The following is an 18,957-nucleotide window of genomic DNA, read 5'->3' as shown; positions in this document are numbered from 1 at the left end:
AATACAACTTAAACTTTCAAAATAAAACTGTTTGTGTCAAATGAATGATTTTCACTGTTAATAATAAGCACATGTGTTGATATCGACATTAATTTAGTTGTTTTTTAGTTGTTTATGCTTTGAAGTGTGACTTTTTAGGTTCATAACTACATCAGTACTATCGGATAAAACAAAGCGTTTGAGTCTTATTTTGAAGAAAACATGGAAGTGCTTCTTTAATTGTAGATCTAGCTTAACAAAATACTTTGAGCCATTCATGACGATATAAATATGCGACGGATATATGTCACAAAACAATTGTTGAATTTGTAGTTTTTTTTCCTCCTTTTGCTTTGCTGACGAACCACAGCCAGCTGTCAGAAGTGATTATTTTAGCTTTCAGGTTTGTACATATTTCACATTTGCTTCTGTGAGGAATTTTATACACAGTGTGAAATTTATTGTGCTGAAACCCGGGGGTTCTTTTTTATTTGTAATCGGGCAAAACCATTACATAAATACATAAATGTAGCAGGAACAACTGACTAGCTAGTAAGATACACAGCCAGGTTCTTATAATCGACGAGCTTGAGTTTTGTTTCACCTAATTCAGCGACAAAAGGGTGAGTTTTATTTCAAATTTAAACTTTCGTCTTATTTATTGGTCTGTTTGTCTGTTTTAGTGCTGTTCCAGTCCTCCACATGTCTTTCCCACTGCAAACCAACAAACATATTAAAGCTCATGACTTTATGTGACTTATACTTTTCTTTCTTTCACAGTATGGGTCGGAGCTATATTGTTGAAGATGATGTGGAGGGATATCTGTCCAGACTGTGTTCACAGCTAGCAGGTCCAGTCACAGGTCTGCTTATTGGACAGGTGGGTCTTTGCACTTGCACATACTGTACATTGCTCTTCTTCATACTTATTTTAAGATTTCTCAGTGCAGTTTTGTGGTAGATCAACACTAAATTTTGGATGTTTGCGAAGTGGAGCAGTCTCTACCAGCTAAGCACATCTAGAAACTAAATGTTTAAATGTGAAAAGAAATTTTAATATCTCCACAGAATCCCAGTTGAATTTTGGTTTGAACTTTGACTGGGCCATTCTAACACACAAATACAGCTTCCTTAGATACCATATTTTTGTAATCCAACAAGTACAATTTGTGTGCTTATTTTTGTTAATGACAGCTGCTTTTCATGTTACAGTTTAATAGGATATTTGTCCCAAATACATAATTTGGTAGATTTTTCTTTTTAAAGTGGTTGGAAAAAGGTACTGAAATTATTCAATAAAAATACAGAGTGGTGCCTGGATGTCAAGGGAAAAAAATGTTAAATCTGTTTCAGAGATAATGTCTTGTGTATATTTAAAATCTGTGCTTTAAAATGATTAGTCATTTGCATAGTTAAATGTTTTGTGAGCATGTTTTGTGTGTTTGGAAATGATATCAAGTCATGTTAAGTACTAAATGTTTCAGAGCACGGTCCAAAGGGATTTTGTTGTTATGGCAACAAGGACACCCCAAAACAATGAGTCTGCAGATGGCGGGAAGTCGGTGGACAAAGAGTGGGTGTCTGAGCACGCACGACAAGTAAGTAAAAAGATTCACACTTAGATACTGCACTTGTAGATGTTTTGAAGTCTTTTGCATCAAAGGAGTTAAAAAATGTGTTCATAAAATATGAGTCCGTTCCAGTGGTATAACAATATGCAATATGGAGAAGTCTGTCTGAATATTTGCCAGTGTTGCCAGCTTTAAACAGCAAGACTTTGTTGGTTGTTTCCAGGTATCCAGGATGCTGCCTGGAGGCCTGTCTGTGTTGGGAGTTTTTATAATCAGTGAGAGTGATGCCAAGGACACTCTAACCACGCTCCGACAGGTAATGGGACATTGCGCATATTTTAAAAACATGTGAAAATAGCTGGAAATGGTCAACTTTATAGACCTATAAGATACGTTAAGATAAGTTATAACCTTATTAATCCTCCACCGTGGAAATTACAGTTGACAGCCAAGAAATAGCCCAAGAGTCTGAGAGCTCTCTGTGTGTGTTTGTTTGGATAGTTGGTGTTTTCGGTGGAGAACCTGATCTCCTCGGAGCGGCTCTGGACGCCCGCTGATGATGATGTAACAGACTGCGTCACGCTGCACGTCAACCCCAAAACCAGGAAGTATCCTTTTTCCCACAGCCGTGATGTTGTCTCTACCTCACACGGTGTGATGGTCTCTCTTTAACCTCTACCATCAGAACTGTCTGCAGAACGTTTGACATCAAAGACCCCAAGGTTTGTGTATTTTGTCTTAAAATGTCTTTGATCTGCAGCTGTTACAGTTAAACCCCTGTGCTCTCCTTCTATAAATGTGTACGTTTCAATACGTAGTTAATATTTCAAAATATGTTGATTAAGTTTTTTGTCCACAACTTCTTCTTTTTATGTTTAGCCCTATGGTAGTGGAATTGTAAATTATGATCTGCTGAGTTATTTTTTGTTTTTTTCAGAGTGTGGCCAAACCAGCAGACTGGAAGTACCAGTCAGGTGTGTGTTCTTCCTGGGCTATGGTGTCCTGTTGCCTGAGTGTAGACCTGATGGTACCACTCCCAGAAAACATGGCCTTCACTAGAAACATGGATGATTGCCTTAAGGTATAAAAAACACCCACTCTGATTCATGAAACATATCATACAGCAGCTTGAGTGGAACTGGTTTTAGCTTCTTGTTTGTTTCAGGAGGAGCTGAAAGTTTGGGCACAGCAGATTGAAAGGGGAGTTTGTCTCATTGATGGAAAGAAGCTGCCAGAGGACGCAGAGCTCAAAGCAGGACAGGTTGTGTAAACATAAACACTACAAGTAAATAAATTAACATGCACATGATAATAAAAACAGATTATTTGGAGTTGGATCTAATGGTGATTATCTTCACTGAAACTTTCAAGTTGACTTCTGCTACCAGTTTGATTAAACCTGCAGTGTTCTCCTACATGCTTAAAAATTAAGTTATTCTCCATCTTTAATGCATTTTATACCTGGATATAAAAAACAATGTAAAATGCCTGGCATATCTACCATTTGTTTTATAATAAGAACCTGCTAACAAGTGAAGTCCACTATGATGATTAATTAGAAATTAACACTCAACAGCAAACAAACCTCTGTGCATCTTTTGGGATGTATAATGTCAGATTATGTGTAAAAGAGAAAAATATATATGTATATTTTTTATCTACTTTGTTTCCCTCTAGAAAAAGAATGTGAGACAGACCATCTCAGCTCAGTTGCTCATCACACCGGTAAGACACGCACAGCATCAGCCACATTTGTCCGCACTCCTGGTAGAGATGTCTAAAAAAGCTTTATTATAAAGTCACCTTATAATCTCCTAATGAAAGGTTTAGAAATTTTCCATTAAGTGCATTTATTTGTTGAAATTAATTGAGTGAAACCAAATAACTTCAGGCTTACGAAGCTTGTTGCTGGACACTGAAAAATGCTTTACAATGAAATCAGAAATTCAAAGCGAGCAGCATTTACACTTTTTCTTTAAGAGTAAAAGTAATTTTACCATCTGTGATTCTTCAAATTAGTCAGTTATTTTTGTTAGGTTTAATCTAACTTTTTTTTCTCTTTCTTAATAAATGCACTCAATTTGGAGGATATATTTTTCAAACATTTTCACTGTAATATTTTATTTGAATTAGTTTTAATAACTTTTTTTTTTTACAGTTTTACATCATTTCCAGGCATAGGAACAAGTGGGGTTCACACAGAGAAATCTACTCTTGTTGTACTTTGCAAAAATGTTCTGCGTGGAGTGAATAGAGGTTCTGTGTAAAGTGATATTGGGTCCTTTACCTGAACTTCCTCTGTGTTGTAGGACATGCAGACGGCAGCAGATGTGGTCCAGCGGTGCGGAGGCTGCGTGTCGGTCAGTGGAGCGATCCACAGCAGAGCTTTCCTTCACAGCAACAAACCAAAAGCTAAACTGGCTGAGAAGGTGATGCTTGTTACAAGCTGTCAAAATGCCTAACTTAAAATAATTTGTCGACTAGTTATAGTTAAAGTTTTTGTTACGAACAGCTGCTGAAGAGAGATATTGTTTCTACGGTGGCCACAAGAGTTCAGATGCTGCTGGAGGAGCCGCAGACACAAAATGAGGAAAACAAGGGCCGAAAACAGACGGGTATGAAGTCGAACTTCACATGGTGGATTCAGTTAGTTATATGATTATTGCTGTACAGATTTATGTGTGAACTCAGGGCTGTGGTTCAGAATGACCTGATTCCACCAAATCCAGTTGGTTTAATGGTTTTATCAATACCTTGAGACTTTCCCCCCTGTGTTTTAAAGCTTTTATTACGGCTGTAGAATATATTTGGCGTATGGCAGGGTGTTAGACCTGAGATTAAACATAAATTAAGTTATCTGGAGATATTAAAAGCTTTATGATAATTTTAAAAAATCCCAAGTCACCAGAGGGGGTGCAGTACGTTTCCATTATCACAAAATCATAAAATTAAAAGAATGATAGGTAGATTGTTGTTGTAAAAGATGTTTCTGCTCTTGTTTGTGGTTTCAGAGCAGTTCTGCCTCCCTCGTCGTGTCTTCTGCGCAGTGAAATCCACTGGCCCGCTGAGTGTGTGTGACTACCAGTTTAGTGACGAAGGATTGTCAGAAATGACCGACCGGTTCAAGGAGATGTTGGACATGGATGCAGCCGAGGAAGACTTGGACGCCACTCAGGAGATGATTGCAGAAGTCATAGAGAGCGAGGTTACAGAAGGTACTAACAACGCTGTGCTGTGATTTTGCTGAAAAGGCCTTTTTTACTTATTTTTTTAAAAACTTTGCCTACAATTATTCATATCACTATCCAAATGCAGTCTGCAAAAGACAGTACCATGCTGCGATTATGTTTGACATAATTTATTTAGCAATAATTCACAACAAATGCTGTCTCAGGGCACTTCAATGACATGCATTCCAGTTTGGTTCCAGTTATCAAACAATACAGTCAAAATAAGTGCATTAGTCAAACAGGTAACAAGTTTCTATGTAAGGACATTCAGCTGATTGCATCCAGTTATTAACTTACTTCAATTCTTCATAGTGAGCCTGCATTACTGTTTTGCTATACTGGTCTATAGTGAGCAAAATTTACAAAAGCAAAACATAGAAACTTCTTTTTAAGCACAAATCTGATTAAAAGTTATTGCAGCTGATCAAGTAAATATCTTTCATTTTCACGCTGAATAACTTAGCTGTGAATGCAGGTGTGATGTAACCATGGGTGCCCGATTCATTACATTTTATCTGTGTGTTTCAAGAAGAATCAGCAGAAGAAAATGAGATGCTGGATCCCTGGAGAAACAACTACATTGGTGAGGTCCTTCTGCCCACTTTAGACCTCAGCAGCTAATTCAAGTTATATATAGATACAGAAAGTATTTGCCACCTCTTTCTGCTTTTTCTGATTTCTGCTGTTTTTACTTTGTTGTCTTGCTAACATGTTTTGATCATTTTTTCTTCAAAATGAATATTTTGAATAATTATTTATTCTTTGTCAAATGCATCCTATTAAAAACTGAAAATTCTTCTAATCTAACAGTGTCTTTGTTTTAGAAATGGGTTGCTGAATTAACATTTCAAAATCCTCCTCCTTGTTTAGGTGTTGCCATGGCTACTGCTGTCGCCCTGCTGGCCTTGGCTGCATCAATTGTGTATCTCAGTGATGTCTGAGGCTCCGTCCAAACACTAAAATGAAGTACTTTGTGTCAAACGCTTCTGGAAAATCTCTCACTGAATCAGAAAGCAGAAGAAGGGGTCCCAGACGCGACTTTACCCGTTTACGTGAACAGTTCTTGTTGAAATTTAACGTGTTTTCTTAGTGATACCATCCTATTTGGAGAAAAAGAGAGGCTTGGCATTAAACACTTCAAAAGAGACACTTCTTAAGTTGCTAACCGTGGTGTAAAAAGTGTTTTTCTATTTTCTCAAACGGTGTTAAATAAAACTAAATATTTACAGAAATTCCTTCATCTGTGTCTTGAGTTTTTCCACTTTATTACAGCAGGATTCATCCAATCAGGATGGACTTTCCTCGAGCTCGAGTGTGTGTGGGCGTGGTTTGCCGTAGACTGAGAAGGAGCGATGACGAGTAATATTGGCATAAACAAGGTGGATTATTTAATCTTTTTGCGTCCCAGAAAAGTCGTCAGAGTGAGCTTGTCTTTAAATAAGGTAGTCCTCATTTAAAAACATATTGCATCTTGTTTCATTTTATCAGTGTGATTGTACGAAAGCGCATTACTGTCACGCAGGGGAAAAATATTCCGAGCGCTATCCCTAACTCACTGAGAGCGTCTGTAATCAGAACTGTGACTATAATAATAATCAATAATAATAATAATTAATTAATAATAATGGAGGAAGTGGGTTGCGGTCTAAGAGAGAAATTCAAATGTTTGACTTTGTTATAACGTGATACGTATCTTTAATTATATATATATATATATATATATACTAGCCCACCCTTCAAATATCACCACCAGCCGCCACTGCATGCAGGGCTCAACTCTCCCTTCAGAGGAGGAGCCTGAAGCCGACATTTTGCCCCAATTATTTGACTTGCCCAGTGCCCAAGTGCATAGCACCCAGAAATGTGCACCCAGCTCTGCTGAACTTTGACCCTCAGAGCGATAACATCCCCATTTGTCGGTTTTTCCTTATCAGCTGAGCAACCTTGGCATTTGTGGGACGTCAGACTGCTGTCTACCCTCTCTGTGGGGAAGGGAGTGAGCCTGAGAGTATCAGTTGTGAGCTTGGCAGACCTGGACGGAGCTTCGGACGGCTGATCCACAGCTAAAAGCCCAGAATATCCAGGCGATCATCTTAAAGCAAAACAAGAAGATGAACAGAAACATCAACTTGAGTAAAGATCTCCCAGACATTGAGGTAACTTGTTGCATGCACTTTTTATTTACGGTTGCTATTACAATCAGTCAAATCTTCTGATTAACTGTTCATATTATAATGTATCCATTGCACACAGTGTGAATTATGTTTTCAGAGTGCATACTTACTATGCTATTAAACAAGACCAATGTTTCTCAAGCGTTAGCACCCCTGTTAAAATTTTAGGGGATTTGAGGTGTAAGAATATTTTGGCTATGATAAATAATGAAGAATTGTTTTCAGCATGTGACATATCTGGACAATTTAAGGGAAAAAAAAACTATTTAACGGGGGAAAAAAAGCCGACTGCATGAATTGGGATCTTTGAACTTATTCTTTGTTGAGGCACCTTTTAGTTCAATTTTAGCCTTTTGTCTTATTGTGCCTTGTCCTGTTAATTGTTGTTTATCTCCCCAGCTAGAATTGCCTCAGACTAATCCCATGATACAAAAGTATCAGTCAGGAGAAGGGTACAAAATGTTTACAGCATTATTTAGACTTTGACTTAAGAATGAGTCTTAAACTTACATAAAGTTTAAAACTTAAAATTAAGACTTAGACTTTAAAAAAAACAACAACACTTTAGATTTGAATTATCATCTTTTATAATTAACTACAAATAGATTTGTGGAATAGTCTCCAGCATTGATTGTGAAGCTCAACAAGGAGTTATTTTGCATACAATAAACCAAGATAAGTACTGACCTCTTATGAAATAATTTTACCAGTAAAAAGAAAGTAATTTTTTTTCTGGGCTTGTGCTTTTGAAAAAACGCCACATTTGTTGTTCATTTACTTTGTAAGTGGGAGCAGAAATACTTTAACTCATTAATGGCTTTTCAGAAAGCTTTCAAATCAAGAAATTAAACTAGTTAAAACACTATTGTCATCTTTTTAGTTCAAATTTGCAGCTTTTAATCTGCGAACCTGAAATTTCCTAAATGCTCCCACTCCCACACAGTATGTGTAAAAAGACTAAAACTGGATTAAAGACATGAGTGTCTATAGTGAGACAATATCACACAAACTCTGAACATAATCATACTAACATGAATCAATCTTTTTGATTCACTTTATTTAGTCCAGTGTTTTCGGTACGACCAGTAAAGCACAATGACAAAGTTATATATATATATATTTAAAAAATCTTCTATTAATTTTTTCAAAAAATCTTAACAAAAGGCTTTCAACATCAAATCTCAAAAATATAGCAAAATGGGCCCAAAGGAAATAAACTAAGGCATACCTAACTCAGGATAACAAACAAAAACTGACCTCACACAATGAACACACAGGGGAATTTATACACAAAGGCTAGCCTACACAAATGAGGAGGGGTGGGAGTTGAGACAAAGACAAACAATGCATAAACATAAATAACTAATTCAAACAAAACATTTTGACTACAACACAGCTGTAAAAACAAAACAACCTAACACCAAAAATGTTTTAGCAGTTATGCTATTAGTAGAGAGAGAGGCAGATTGTTTAACATCAAGGCCCTGCTTCCAGCAGCCTGATGGTTTGTTCCACTTCCTGGTTTGCCTTTCAACCAGTCCTGTTCCCCAGCAGCTCCTTCAAACTCAGCAAAACAAAGTAATTAATGATTCAAATAAACAAAAGGTGTTTACTAAATGTGTGCACCCATAATACTAAGCAACCTAATGCAATAAACACCACAAAAAGAGTGAAATTATAAATATAATGTGTGAAAACATTTAAATAAATACTAACACTGGGGAAAAGATGGAGGTACCTCTACAGCCAGTTATTAACACTACAGTCTTCAGCAGTCTTATGTTCTTGCATATCAGCAGGATGAATTAAGAGTGACTGAACTTACGTAAGAAGCCATGTGATTAATGTACAAACTGTAGACAAGTAGCACATGGTGAGCAGCGGGGAGCTGAGTGAGCACGTGAGCTAAAGGATGAACAGTTAACCATTAAAACCTGCATTTGCACAGACAGTAAAGTAAACATTGAAGAGCTTCTTGGTAATGTTTGGATACTAATGACTGGAGGAAAAGGTTTGTTGCAGCTACTCAGTGGATATAAGACTTATAGATTTTAAATAATAAATAACATAAGTACAAAATGCATTACTGTGGTATGAAAAAATGTCTAATTTTCATTTCTGCTGGCATGCGTTGATGGAGCAACAGGTCACTTCTCTTTGGCATAGTGTCCTTGCAGTTTATCATTATCTCAGCACATTGAACCCAAGCCTTCTATGAGCCTCTCTTCCAAGAACGTTCTTGTTTTTGTAGTTTGTTGGGGTTTTTTACCAGCAGATAACCGTTTGCTTTTCAGGCAGATAACACCAGAGGTTCTTATACAGTGACATTAATCAATATGGATCTTTTGTTTGCCAAAATGAATAAAAATAATAAAAAAGTAGTTAGTCAATTTTAGTAATATTATTACGTTGCTTTATGCGTCTTTATATTTGATTTTGGATTATAACAAATAACACCGTAACCTAAATTCTAACTCTTGCACTTGTTTTCATTTGTTTGGAAGGCACACCATGATAAACAGATTCCAATAATAATGGCATGTGAATTGTCTTTTAATGGTAACATTCTGATATGTCAAATAATAATTAATAATATTAAATGTTGTGTTTTCACTAAGAGAGAAATATTTGCAATTAAAAATAAAGGACTGAAAACATCAGTGTGTAGTTAATCTTTATTATGTATTTAAAAAATGAATTGGGTTACTAAAATTACATTTTTCAATAATATTCTAATTTATTCCACGTAACTGTATTTTCTGATTGAAACCTTTTTGGGGGGCTTTATATTATAAAAGCAAATCCAATGAGCCTTTACTAATAAACATATAGGCGCAGATACAAAAAAAAAAAGAATAGTCTAACTGTGTTAGAATCTGATTACCTAGAATAATTATTATTTTCTTCTTTTCAGAGCATCCTGGCTCTGAATCCCAGAGTGAAGAGCCATGCTCAGATCTTTTCTACTGCAAGCAAGAAGAAAGAGAAGAAACACTGGAAGAGAAACCCTGAAAGAAACTGTGATGTAAGAAAGTCACACATGACTGACACGCATCGGTGATGTCGGTGTAATTAAATAGTTGGTGTGTTGCTCGACTCTGCTTGTTTTCAGTCTTGCATGAAGTTAGAAAACAACTTTGATGACATCAAGCACACAACTCTGAGCGAGAGAGGAGCTCTCCGGGAAGCACTGCGGTAAAAAGAAACAATGTTGTTTTCTTAAGCAAATGAATCCCAGGCTCAGAAACAACCACATTATGCAACATAAATAAACTTTCTGAGATTAAATTGGGCAGTTTGGCCTTTATATGTAACTATAATTTGTACCAACAGAGAAGAAAAACATTACTAAGGTTTTGCTTGATGCTGGCAGAGTCTCTCACTAAAGCAAAATGTAGAAGTTTGAAGTCCTTTTAAAACAAAACTCTGTTAGGAGAGATTTTAATGATAACTAAACATGCAACTCTTCAAGCTCAAAACAATAAACATACATTTTTCCAGTAAGACCTGAGCTGCGTCTGGCTCACTCATAACTCAAAGAACTAAAAGTGCATCAAATTGTTGTGACAGTGAAAGTCAATGTTCTGCATGTTGGACCTGACATGTGAGCTTTTTTGTTGAGAGCATTTTCCAAAGAATTTACAGTGTCACTTAGATATTTACATTCTTTTTAGTAGTTGTTTTTATATGCTATTTTATTTTTTGTTTTTCTCTGATACTCTACTTATGTTTATCATTCTTTTCATTTTAAGATACTTTAAATTTAGTTCACAAGAACTTTAAAAACTTCTAAAAAGTCTTATTTTCCTCACAGAATTTAACAATCTTTAGAATACATTTTTCCTGTTCTGTTGTCAGTTTGTTGAATGATGTAAATTTTGTTTCCTTTTTTACTGGTAAAAGTACTTATGAAGTTGTGCCAATGATGATGCTTATTTGTTGAATCTTTTGGGATTGCATCATTAAAAACTTGAACTTTCAGATAGTAGCAGTTCATTTAATTTGAAGAGTGGAAGAACATGAACCAAAATCTGTTTTCAGGTGTCTAAAATGCGCCGACGCTCCGTGTCAGAAGAGCTGCCCAACAAACCTGGACATCAAGTCATTTATTACAAGTATTTCCAACAAGGTATGCAATCAGATTCTTCTTGTCATAAAATGATAAGAAAGTAAATAAAATAGTTCATGTGTCTGTGTAACAGAACTACTATGGGGCAGCGAGGGCCATCCTCTCTGACAACCCTCTGGGGCTGACCTGTGGGATGGTTTGTCCCACATCAGAGCTGTGTGTCGGGGGCTGCAACCTGTACACCTCTGAAGAAGGACCCATCAACATCGGAGGGCTGCAGCAGTTTGCTACTGAGGTACAAAAATATCCTCTGCTCCAGAAAAAACACTAAGAATCATCAGCTGTGGCGACCAGCTGCTTGACATCAGTTCGATTTATATACCAGGACATGTTATTCTTGCCCCTTTACTGATATTGCTCAATTGTAATCATCCTCAGTTATATTAGCAAGCAGGAAATAATGCAAGCTTTTAAAGGTGTGAACACAAATGTGGACGGTCTTTGTGTCTCTGTACAGGTGTTCAGTAAAATGGGCATCCCGCAAATCAGGAACCCTGAACTCCCACCAGCCAATGAGATGCCAGAGTCCTACCACGCCCCCATTGCTCTGATTGGCTGCGGCCCAGCTTCAATCAGTTGCGCCTCTTTCCTGGCCCGTCTGGGATATGATAATATCACTATATTTGAGAAACAGAAGTACATCGGAGGACTGAGGTATAATGACGTCATACCAGCTCAACATGTTAGAGGATGCCCCCCTGTAAAAAGTTCATTTATTATTCATATTAAATGAATAATAAATGTTTAATTTATTAATCTATTTCTATAGGAACAAGTATTTGCTGTCAAGAAACACAGAGTATGTGAATGTTTATAGTCTGACTATAAGCAGTTTAAAACGGACTACGAAACACAATGACATCAAATTAAATACATAGTGCTGATCTACAACTGAACAACTGATCTATCTCCAGAAAGTGATTCAGTTTTCTTTTAAAATTAATCAAGTCAGTCAAAATAATGAGGTAAAACATTTTTATGAACAGAAATCTAGAAAGTGTGGTGTGAATTTTTATTTAATCTCATTTACTCTGGCATCTCTAAAAATCGAGTCATTACCATCTTCCAGATCTGACAGGCTGTTCGGCTACAACATTAGAAGCAGCAGAGAGGTCCATTGTATCTTTGTTTCTAGGACAGGAACTCCATAATTCTGGCAATCAGGGAAAAGTGACCAGAAGAATGTCAAAGATGAAGGAAACTATAGAAATAGAAAACCTGTAAGTGGCTGCAAAACAAACTTCAGTCACCCTCTAGTATGATAATCACCTTAAACATATACCTAGAGCTACAATCAAATGGTTTAGATCAAAGCATATTCTTTGATCATATATTAGACTGATTATCTAACCTTCCGACCTGACTCAGCTGTGCTTGGTATTTAAAGAAGAAGGGCAGCTCTAATTGGGGCAAAATGTGCTTTTATAAAGAATTCCTGCAGGAAAACTGAAAATAAATGCATGCCACACTTTTCAGATTTTTACTTGAAAACAATGTATTTTTTTCTTCTTCTTAATTGTATTAATATAATATTAATATTTTATGTTTGTCTATATCACTAAATTCCAATAAAATGCATTGAATTTTATTAGTTTTATTTCTATTAGTGTTTCCATGTGGTACTGCAGAGTTTGCTTAATCTTTGTACAGAAAAATGTCACAAAAGTACCTCTGAAAAAGGGGAAATCTTGACACTTCAGTGCTTGAACTTGCTCTTGCAGCACCTCAGAAATCCCTCAGTTCAGGCTTCCTTTTGAGGTTGTCCAGTTCGAAATCGATTTGATGAAGGACCTGGGAGTGAAGGTATTAGCTTTGCTTTCTCGTGGCACATTTTGATGTTTGTAGGAGTTGTTGAGTCTTCACAGTTTTGTCAAAATGTGTGTGTTTGCTGTGGTGTGTGCAGGTGGTTTGTGAGAAAGGTTTAGGTGTTAATGGAATGACTCTTTCATCCCTGAATGGGGAGGGATTTAAAGCTGTCTTCATTGGGATTGGTGAGATGAATCCACTCATCATTACTATCAGCTATAATCCACATTAAGATCATGATGTTTGAGAATGTCTGTGTGTGTTTGCATTACTCCAGGTCTCCCTCAGGCTAACAGGGCCGAGATCTTCCAGGGTTTAACTGTGGACCAAGGCTTTTTCACTTCTAAAGACTTTCTGCCTGTAGTGGCTTCTGCCAGTAAGAAAGGTACTGTGAAGTCAAGCTACATGGTCCAATCAATTCTTGCAAATAAACAGTTGTAATGAATGAACAATTACATATATTATGTGAAAATACCGATCACTTTCAGTAGCTAAGTTTCTGAAACTTAGCTTGGTTTAGTTTGGTGAAATATATCTTAAGGCAAAAATGCTGTATAGGCATGTGTCAGTGTCGCTCTGCGCTCCCGGAGTTGAAGGGGGTGGTGATCGTTTTGGGGGCCGGTGATACCGCATTCGACTGCGCCACCTCAGCTCTGCGCTGCGGAGCCAGGAGAGTCTATGTCTGCTTCAGGAAAGGATTTACCAACATCAGAGCCGTTCCTGAGGAGGTATGATGAGGGCTCACACAGATGATCAGACACAATGTTTTAAAACAGATAATTTGATGATTGCACGTGTTATTTCTGGTTTGTCAGATGGAGCTGGCTAGAGAGGAAAAGTGTGAGTTCCTGCCCTTCCTGTCTCCTCGTGAGGTCATCATGAAGAACGGTAGGATCGCCGGGCTGCAGTTCTGTCGCACCGAGCAGACCGAGAAAGGTGATTGGTTGGAAGATGAGGATCAAATTATCAGGCTGAAGGCTGATTACATCATTAGTGCGTTTGGGTCCATGCTGAATGACCAACAAGGTAAGTTGTCTTCAAAGAATTGTGTTATTTCTATGTTATCACAACTACAGATTGAACATAAATATTTTCAAACTTTAATTTTTAACATAGGTAATCATTAAACATGTTACTATTTAAGCTTTGTAGCAACAATATATTTTAAATATGCAATGTTAAAATTAATCTAAATTCCTTTTCTGATTTAAAAGTGTCCCATTCCACTCTTCATGTATGTTTTTGTAGTGACTGCAGCCATGGCTCCTGTGAAACTGACCCGCTGGGGAACTCCGGAGATAAACATGGAAACCATGCAGACCAGCGAACCCTGGGTGTTTGCAGGAGGAGACGTTGCTGGTATGGCAAACACCACAGTGGAGTCTGTGAATGACGGCAAACAGGCTTCATGGCACATTCACAGATACATGCAGGTAAAGCCGTGCTAGTATGGTTTATTAGTATCTATTGTCCTTAACCAACGGTGTTCACATTTTACTTGACTGTATAAACAACCTTAACATTGTTCCAAACATTTGGTTTCTAAGATTCAGAAGATTTTCTTAAGATTTACTTGAGAATTGTTTGACTGTTTTTGACAGTCGGACAGGTCTAAACAGAGCAGATATGTTAATGATCACTGTTGGAGAAAGGTATTGCTGTCATGCAGGCTGGTTTAACATAATGATGCTTATAATTCTGAAAAGAAATTCTATCTGTTGTTTTTCTAGTCTCTCTATGGGCATACAGTGGACACCGTCCCAAAGCTACCTTTGTTCTACAGTGCCATAGATCAGGTGGACATCAGTGTGGAGATTTGTGGTCTGAAGTTTCCCAATCCGTTCGGCCTAGCTTCTGCTCCTCCCACCACCAGCACAGCCATGATCAGACGAGCCTTTGAGCAAGGATGGGGCTTTGCTCTGACCAAAACCTTTGGACTGGATAAGGTATAAACACGAGTGAGGTCATACAAGAGTGAACTCAATTCTATAGACGACCATCTGAATGAGCTGTAAAAATGTGTTGCTGTAGGATCTGGTGACCAACGTGTCTCCTCGTATCGTGCGAGGCAACACCTCAGGGCATATGTATGGACCGGGCCTGGGCTCCTTCCTCAATATTGAGCTCATCAGTGAGAAAACAGCAGCGTACTGGTGTCAGTCTGTCGCTGAGCTGAAGAAGGACTTCCCTCACAATGTAAAGGATAAGTCAAGTCTTTAATAACACCTGCTAATTAAAACAGTTGGGACAGTTATTAAAGAACTATTATTTTTAACAACATATACTATTACATATGGACTCACACAAATGTTTGTGTGTATTGTGTCTGCAAAACCATGTAGAACAAACAGAGGAAATCATTAAGTTATTCAAAACGTCTAAAAACTTTCTTTATCTTGCCCAGATTGTGATCTCTAGCATAATGTGCAGCTACAACAAGGAAGACTGGACAAAGCTTGCCAATATGGCTGAGGTGAGAGAATCCACAATTTATTGATTTTTATCCTACACAAAGTGTGGTCAGTATAGTGATGGTGGCATTAACAGGAGGACATTGTGAATATGTGTGTGTTTAGGAGTCAGGAGCAGATGCATTGGAGCTTAACCTGTCATGTCCTCATGGAATGGGAGAAAGGGGAATGGGACTGGCCTGTGGACAAGTATACACACTGCCAAAACTTTTTGTGTCAAGTTATTGTTAGAATTATTTTATTTTTAGATCTTTAAGCACACAAGCTTTGCGGAAGGACAAATAACCTCTTTGACATTTTAAATTTTGTGTTGTCAGGACCCGGTGTTGGTGCGAAACATCTGTCGGTGGGTGCGTGCAGCAGTTTCCATTCCTTTCTTTGCCAAACTTACACCAAATGTCACCAATATTGTTGACATTGCCAAAGCAGCACATGAAGGTAAAGGCTTTTCACCATAACTTTTTCCACTTTTCTTTTTTTTTTCCTTTTTAAAAGTTGAACAGCTAACTTTAAGAACACCAGAGTAAAAATGGACGACTAGCAGAAATGGACTTACTCTTGTACTTGTTATGTGTTGTAGGTGGAGCAGATGGCGTGACGGCCACCAACACGGTCTCGGGTTTGATGAGTCTGAAGGCTGACGGCTCTCCCTGGCCATGTGTCGGTGTGAGTAAACGCACCACATATGGAGGAGTGTCTGGTAAATATTCAATTCACCTTCTGAAAAACAATACAGAACAATGTGACACAATTTATCCTGATTCAGTGTCACACAAAGCTACACAACAAAGAGGCCTGTGAATGGACTTGTTACACAGTAATGCTTCACAAAATATTTGGGATATCTGTGAACTAAAGGCTGACATTAAAGAGTTGATAGGTGTAAAAAAATATAAGAGCGTATTGGAAAGTTAATTACATATTTTAATTTGTAAATATGGAAACATGGTATTTAAGGAATCCATACGATGTGAATTCAATGTAAAGCTTAAAAAATAGCTGGGAATGACTTGTTAAGCAATGTTTTAGCATCTTGGCTGTACAGTAGTGTACTCCAATAGTATAAAACAACTGCCTCTAAATGGAGTACTTACTTTCTAAACACTGTTGGGTGCAGGTAACGCCATCAGACCCATCACTCTGAAAGCCGTGTCAGCCATTGCTAAGGCAATCCCCGGTTTTCCTATCTTGGCCACCGGTGGTATCGACTCGGCAGAGAGCGGACTCCAGTTTCTCCATGCTGGAGCCTCAGTGTTGCAAGTAATGACAAAAATACTTTTACTTGTTTTTCTTCTAATGTGAGATTGATCCATACAATAAATGTTTAGACTGTACATTCTTATATGGACAAAAATAACATAGTTGACCATCACTGTTACTCTGATGTTCACAATGCATTAACACTCCTATTTCTACCAACAACGGTGCTAGCAGTTCACTTATTTCTAGTAGCGTTGTGTGAAACAGTTACTGTGAAAGGAAGCAGCTGGAAGTCTAAATTTTCTTCACATAATCAGTATATGTTTTACTTAGTAGTGTAAGATACAATAAGTAGCTGTTAAAACCTTCTTCTGTGTTACCAGTAAACAACCAACCATCTGTTCGACATTTTTTTGATAAAAAGGTATTTTGAGTAGAAATAATGTGTGTATTTAATACACAAACATCTGTCCTCATCTGTCTGCTTACAACAGGTGTGTAGTGCAATTCAGAACCAGGACTTCACACTAATTGAGGATTACTGTGTTGGTATGTGACACCACCTCATTTTGAACCTCTTTACAATCTTTAGATTGTTTGATTCCAGGCTCATGTTTAGTATGTGTTTAGGTTTGAAAGCCTTATTGTACCTGAAGAGCCTGGAGCTAAAGGACTGGGACGGTCAGTCTCCTCCCACTGAAAAACATCAGAAAGGAAAACCAGTTCTCAAACTGGGAGACCTGGTTGGGAAGGTAAACAAACAAAATCTTGCTATAACTGAATTAACATTGATCAATGGATTGGCTGTAGTGTTTGTAGATAATCTCTGATCTTTGGCAATTTAGTGGTAGCAGTACCATTGAAAATTACAAGAGGTATTTGAATAAATATTTCATAGTTTCTATTTATTTTTGATGTGTGTTTACAGAGCCTTCCTAGCTTTGGTCCATACCTACAACAGAGAACTGAAGCCATAGCCAAGTACAAAAGTGAACTCAGAAAAGCTGGTAAAACAGATGTGTCAGAAACAAACATCAATCGTGTCAACCAGCCCAAAAGACCAGTTCCTGCTGTCAAGGTAGCTCACAGTTTTGATATAGAATAATTAATTAATTTTCATTCAGTTAAAAAGAGTTTGCTGTTTTTGTAGGATGTGATAGCCAGAGCGCTGCGGTACATCGGAGCATATGGGGAACTTAACAACATGGAGCAGGTACACAAGCTGTTTTTACAAACTATAGCTAGTTATTTTTTATTTAAACTTTTTTCTTCCAGATAAAATACAATTTAAATGAGGACACCAACTAAAGAGTCATACATCATACATAAACAATATTGAAGTAAATCCATATTTGTCATTTTAGGTCCAGGCTCTGATAGATGAAGATATGTGCATCAACTGTGGTAAATGTTACATGACTTGCAACGACTCAGGATACCAGGTATGCCTTTCAGTTAAATTAAAAGCATTTCTCTTATTATCAAAAATATTGATTTTAATATAGTTTTGGTTTTTATCAGTTTTTATTTGTTGGAGAGATTAATATGATTTCTATATATCCACCCAGGCTATACGGTTTGATCCAGAGACCCATCTTCCTTTCGTGACGGACAGCTGCACAGGATGCACTCTTTGCCTCAGTGTCTGCCCCATTATAGACTGCATCAGTATGGTTACCAGGACAACACCTCATGTACCTCAAAGAGGCATACCCATTAGCCCTGTCTGCTAAAGGGATTATAAAGCAGAACAAACCAATTAAATGTTGAGATTAAGCATTTTTGTGCTTTAGTTTGAGACAACTGCTCTGCCAAACTGGGTCACAGTAAATCAGAGTAGTTTCAAAGAAATTTTATTAAAAAGAATAGCTAATAAGGCATTAACTAATCTGTACAAATTTTTTTTTTTACAAATAATTTGTATTAATTGCATTTGTTAATAATTTGTTATTACTTACATTTGTTAATAATTTGATTAATGTTTATCTTGACTTTGTGGTTAACTTTATGGTTATCTACTCATCAATGGGGCAACTGAAAAAGCTTATAGCATACATTGTATATTCATGTATAAAATAAAATCATCCCTACTGTCCTCATGGAGTTGAATAAAGCTTTGATGTTGCAGTAAACCATCTGTACTGTTAGGCTGAATGACACATTGTTGCAAAAACAGAAGGGACGTGTGTGCATGTTTGTGATTAAGAAAATGTTATAATTAAAAATGTTATGTTCTGATATAAAGGGCTTTAAACATCTGTGTTTTAAATATATTGTAGAGATATGGGTCCTTTTTAGAAAGTGTATATTTTCACAAACCTAACAAAGCTCCCAGACTATGTAGGAAAGACAACCTTATTAGAGTAGGTAGACTTCTGAAAATACAATAACCGACTT

The 18,957-nt window shown here is 37.2% G+C and overlaps 2 protein-coding genes across 4 annotated transcripts; both read left to right on the top strand.

The window, feature by feature from the left end:
• Window positions 1-303: 303 nt before the first annotated feature.
• Window positions 304-6,021, top strand: odr4 (odr-4 GPCR localization factor homolog). Of its 3 annotated transcripts, none has more exons than XM_005797134.3 (14): window positions 304-382; window positions 760-859; window positions 1,464-1,577; window positions 1,774-1,866; window positions 2,052-2,158; window positions 2,236-2,272; window positions 2,488-2,631; window positions 2,716-2,811; window positions 3,228-3,275; window positions 3,860-3,979; window positions 4,063-4,165; window positions 4,562-4,765; window positions 5,310-5,363; window positions 5,651-5,806. In XM_005797134.3, exons 2-14 carry the CDS (start codon window positions 761-763, stop codon window positions 5,719-5,721), a joined length of 1,290 nt encoding a protein of 429 aa, XP_005797191.1. In that variant the 5' UTR covers window positions 304-382; window position 760; the 3' UTR covers window positions 5,722-5,806. The 3 variants fall into 3 exon arrangements, with proteins under 3 accessions (XP_005797191.1, XP_023191407.1, XP_023191406.1); XM_023335639.1 differs by having other exon boundaries at window positions 321-602; window positions 5,313-5,363; window positions 5,651-6,021; XM_023335638.1 differs by having other exon boundaries at window positions 321-602; window positions 5,651-6,020.
• Window positions 6,022-6,633: 612 nt separating this feature from the next.
• On the top strand, window positions 6,634-18,800 carry dpyd (dihydropyrimidine dehydrogenase). The gene is made up of 25 exons (XM_005797133.3): window positions 6,634-6,936; window positions 9,869-9,979; window positions 10,067-10,149; window positions 10,996-11,083; window positions 11,157-11,318; window positions 11,541-11,737; window positions 12,805-12,886; window positions 12,987-13,074; window positions 13,167-13,274; window positions 13,448-13,617; window positions 13,705-13,915; window positions 14,138-14,322; window positions 14,620-14,835; window positions 14,921-15,085; window positions 15,294-15,362; window positions 15,466-15,549; window positions 15,678-15,798; window positions 15,941-16,060; window positions 16,478-16,620; window positions 17,055-17,109; window positions 17,191-17,312; window positions 17,489-17,638; window positions 17,711-17,773; window positions 17,925-18,002; window positions 18,129-18,800. Exons 1-25 carry the CDS (start codon window positions 6,892-6,894, stop codon window positions 18,291-18,293), a joined length of 3,081 nt encoding a protein of 1,026 aa, XP_005797190.1. The 5' UTR covers window positions 6,634-6,891; the 3' UTR covers window positions 18,294-18,800.
• Window positions 18,801-18,957: the final 157 nt, after the last annotated feature.

The sequence above is a fragment of the Xiphophorus maculatus genome, chromosome 6, assembly GCF_002775205.1.
Source record: "Xiphophorus maculatus strain JP 163 A chromosome 6, X_maculatus-5.0-male, whole genome shotgun sequence".
Taxonomy (NCBI): Eukaryota; Metazoa; Chordata; class Actinopteri; order Cyprinodontiformes; family Poeciliidae; genus Xiphophorus; species Xiphophorus maculatus.
The sequence above is the reverse complement of the archived record's forward strand: the minus strand, read 5'-3'. Positions and strand labels throughout refer to the sequence as shown.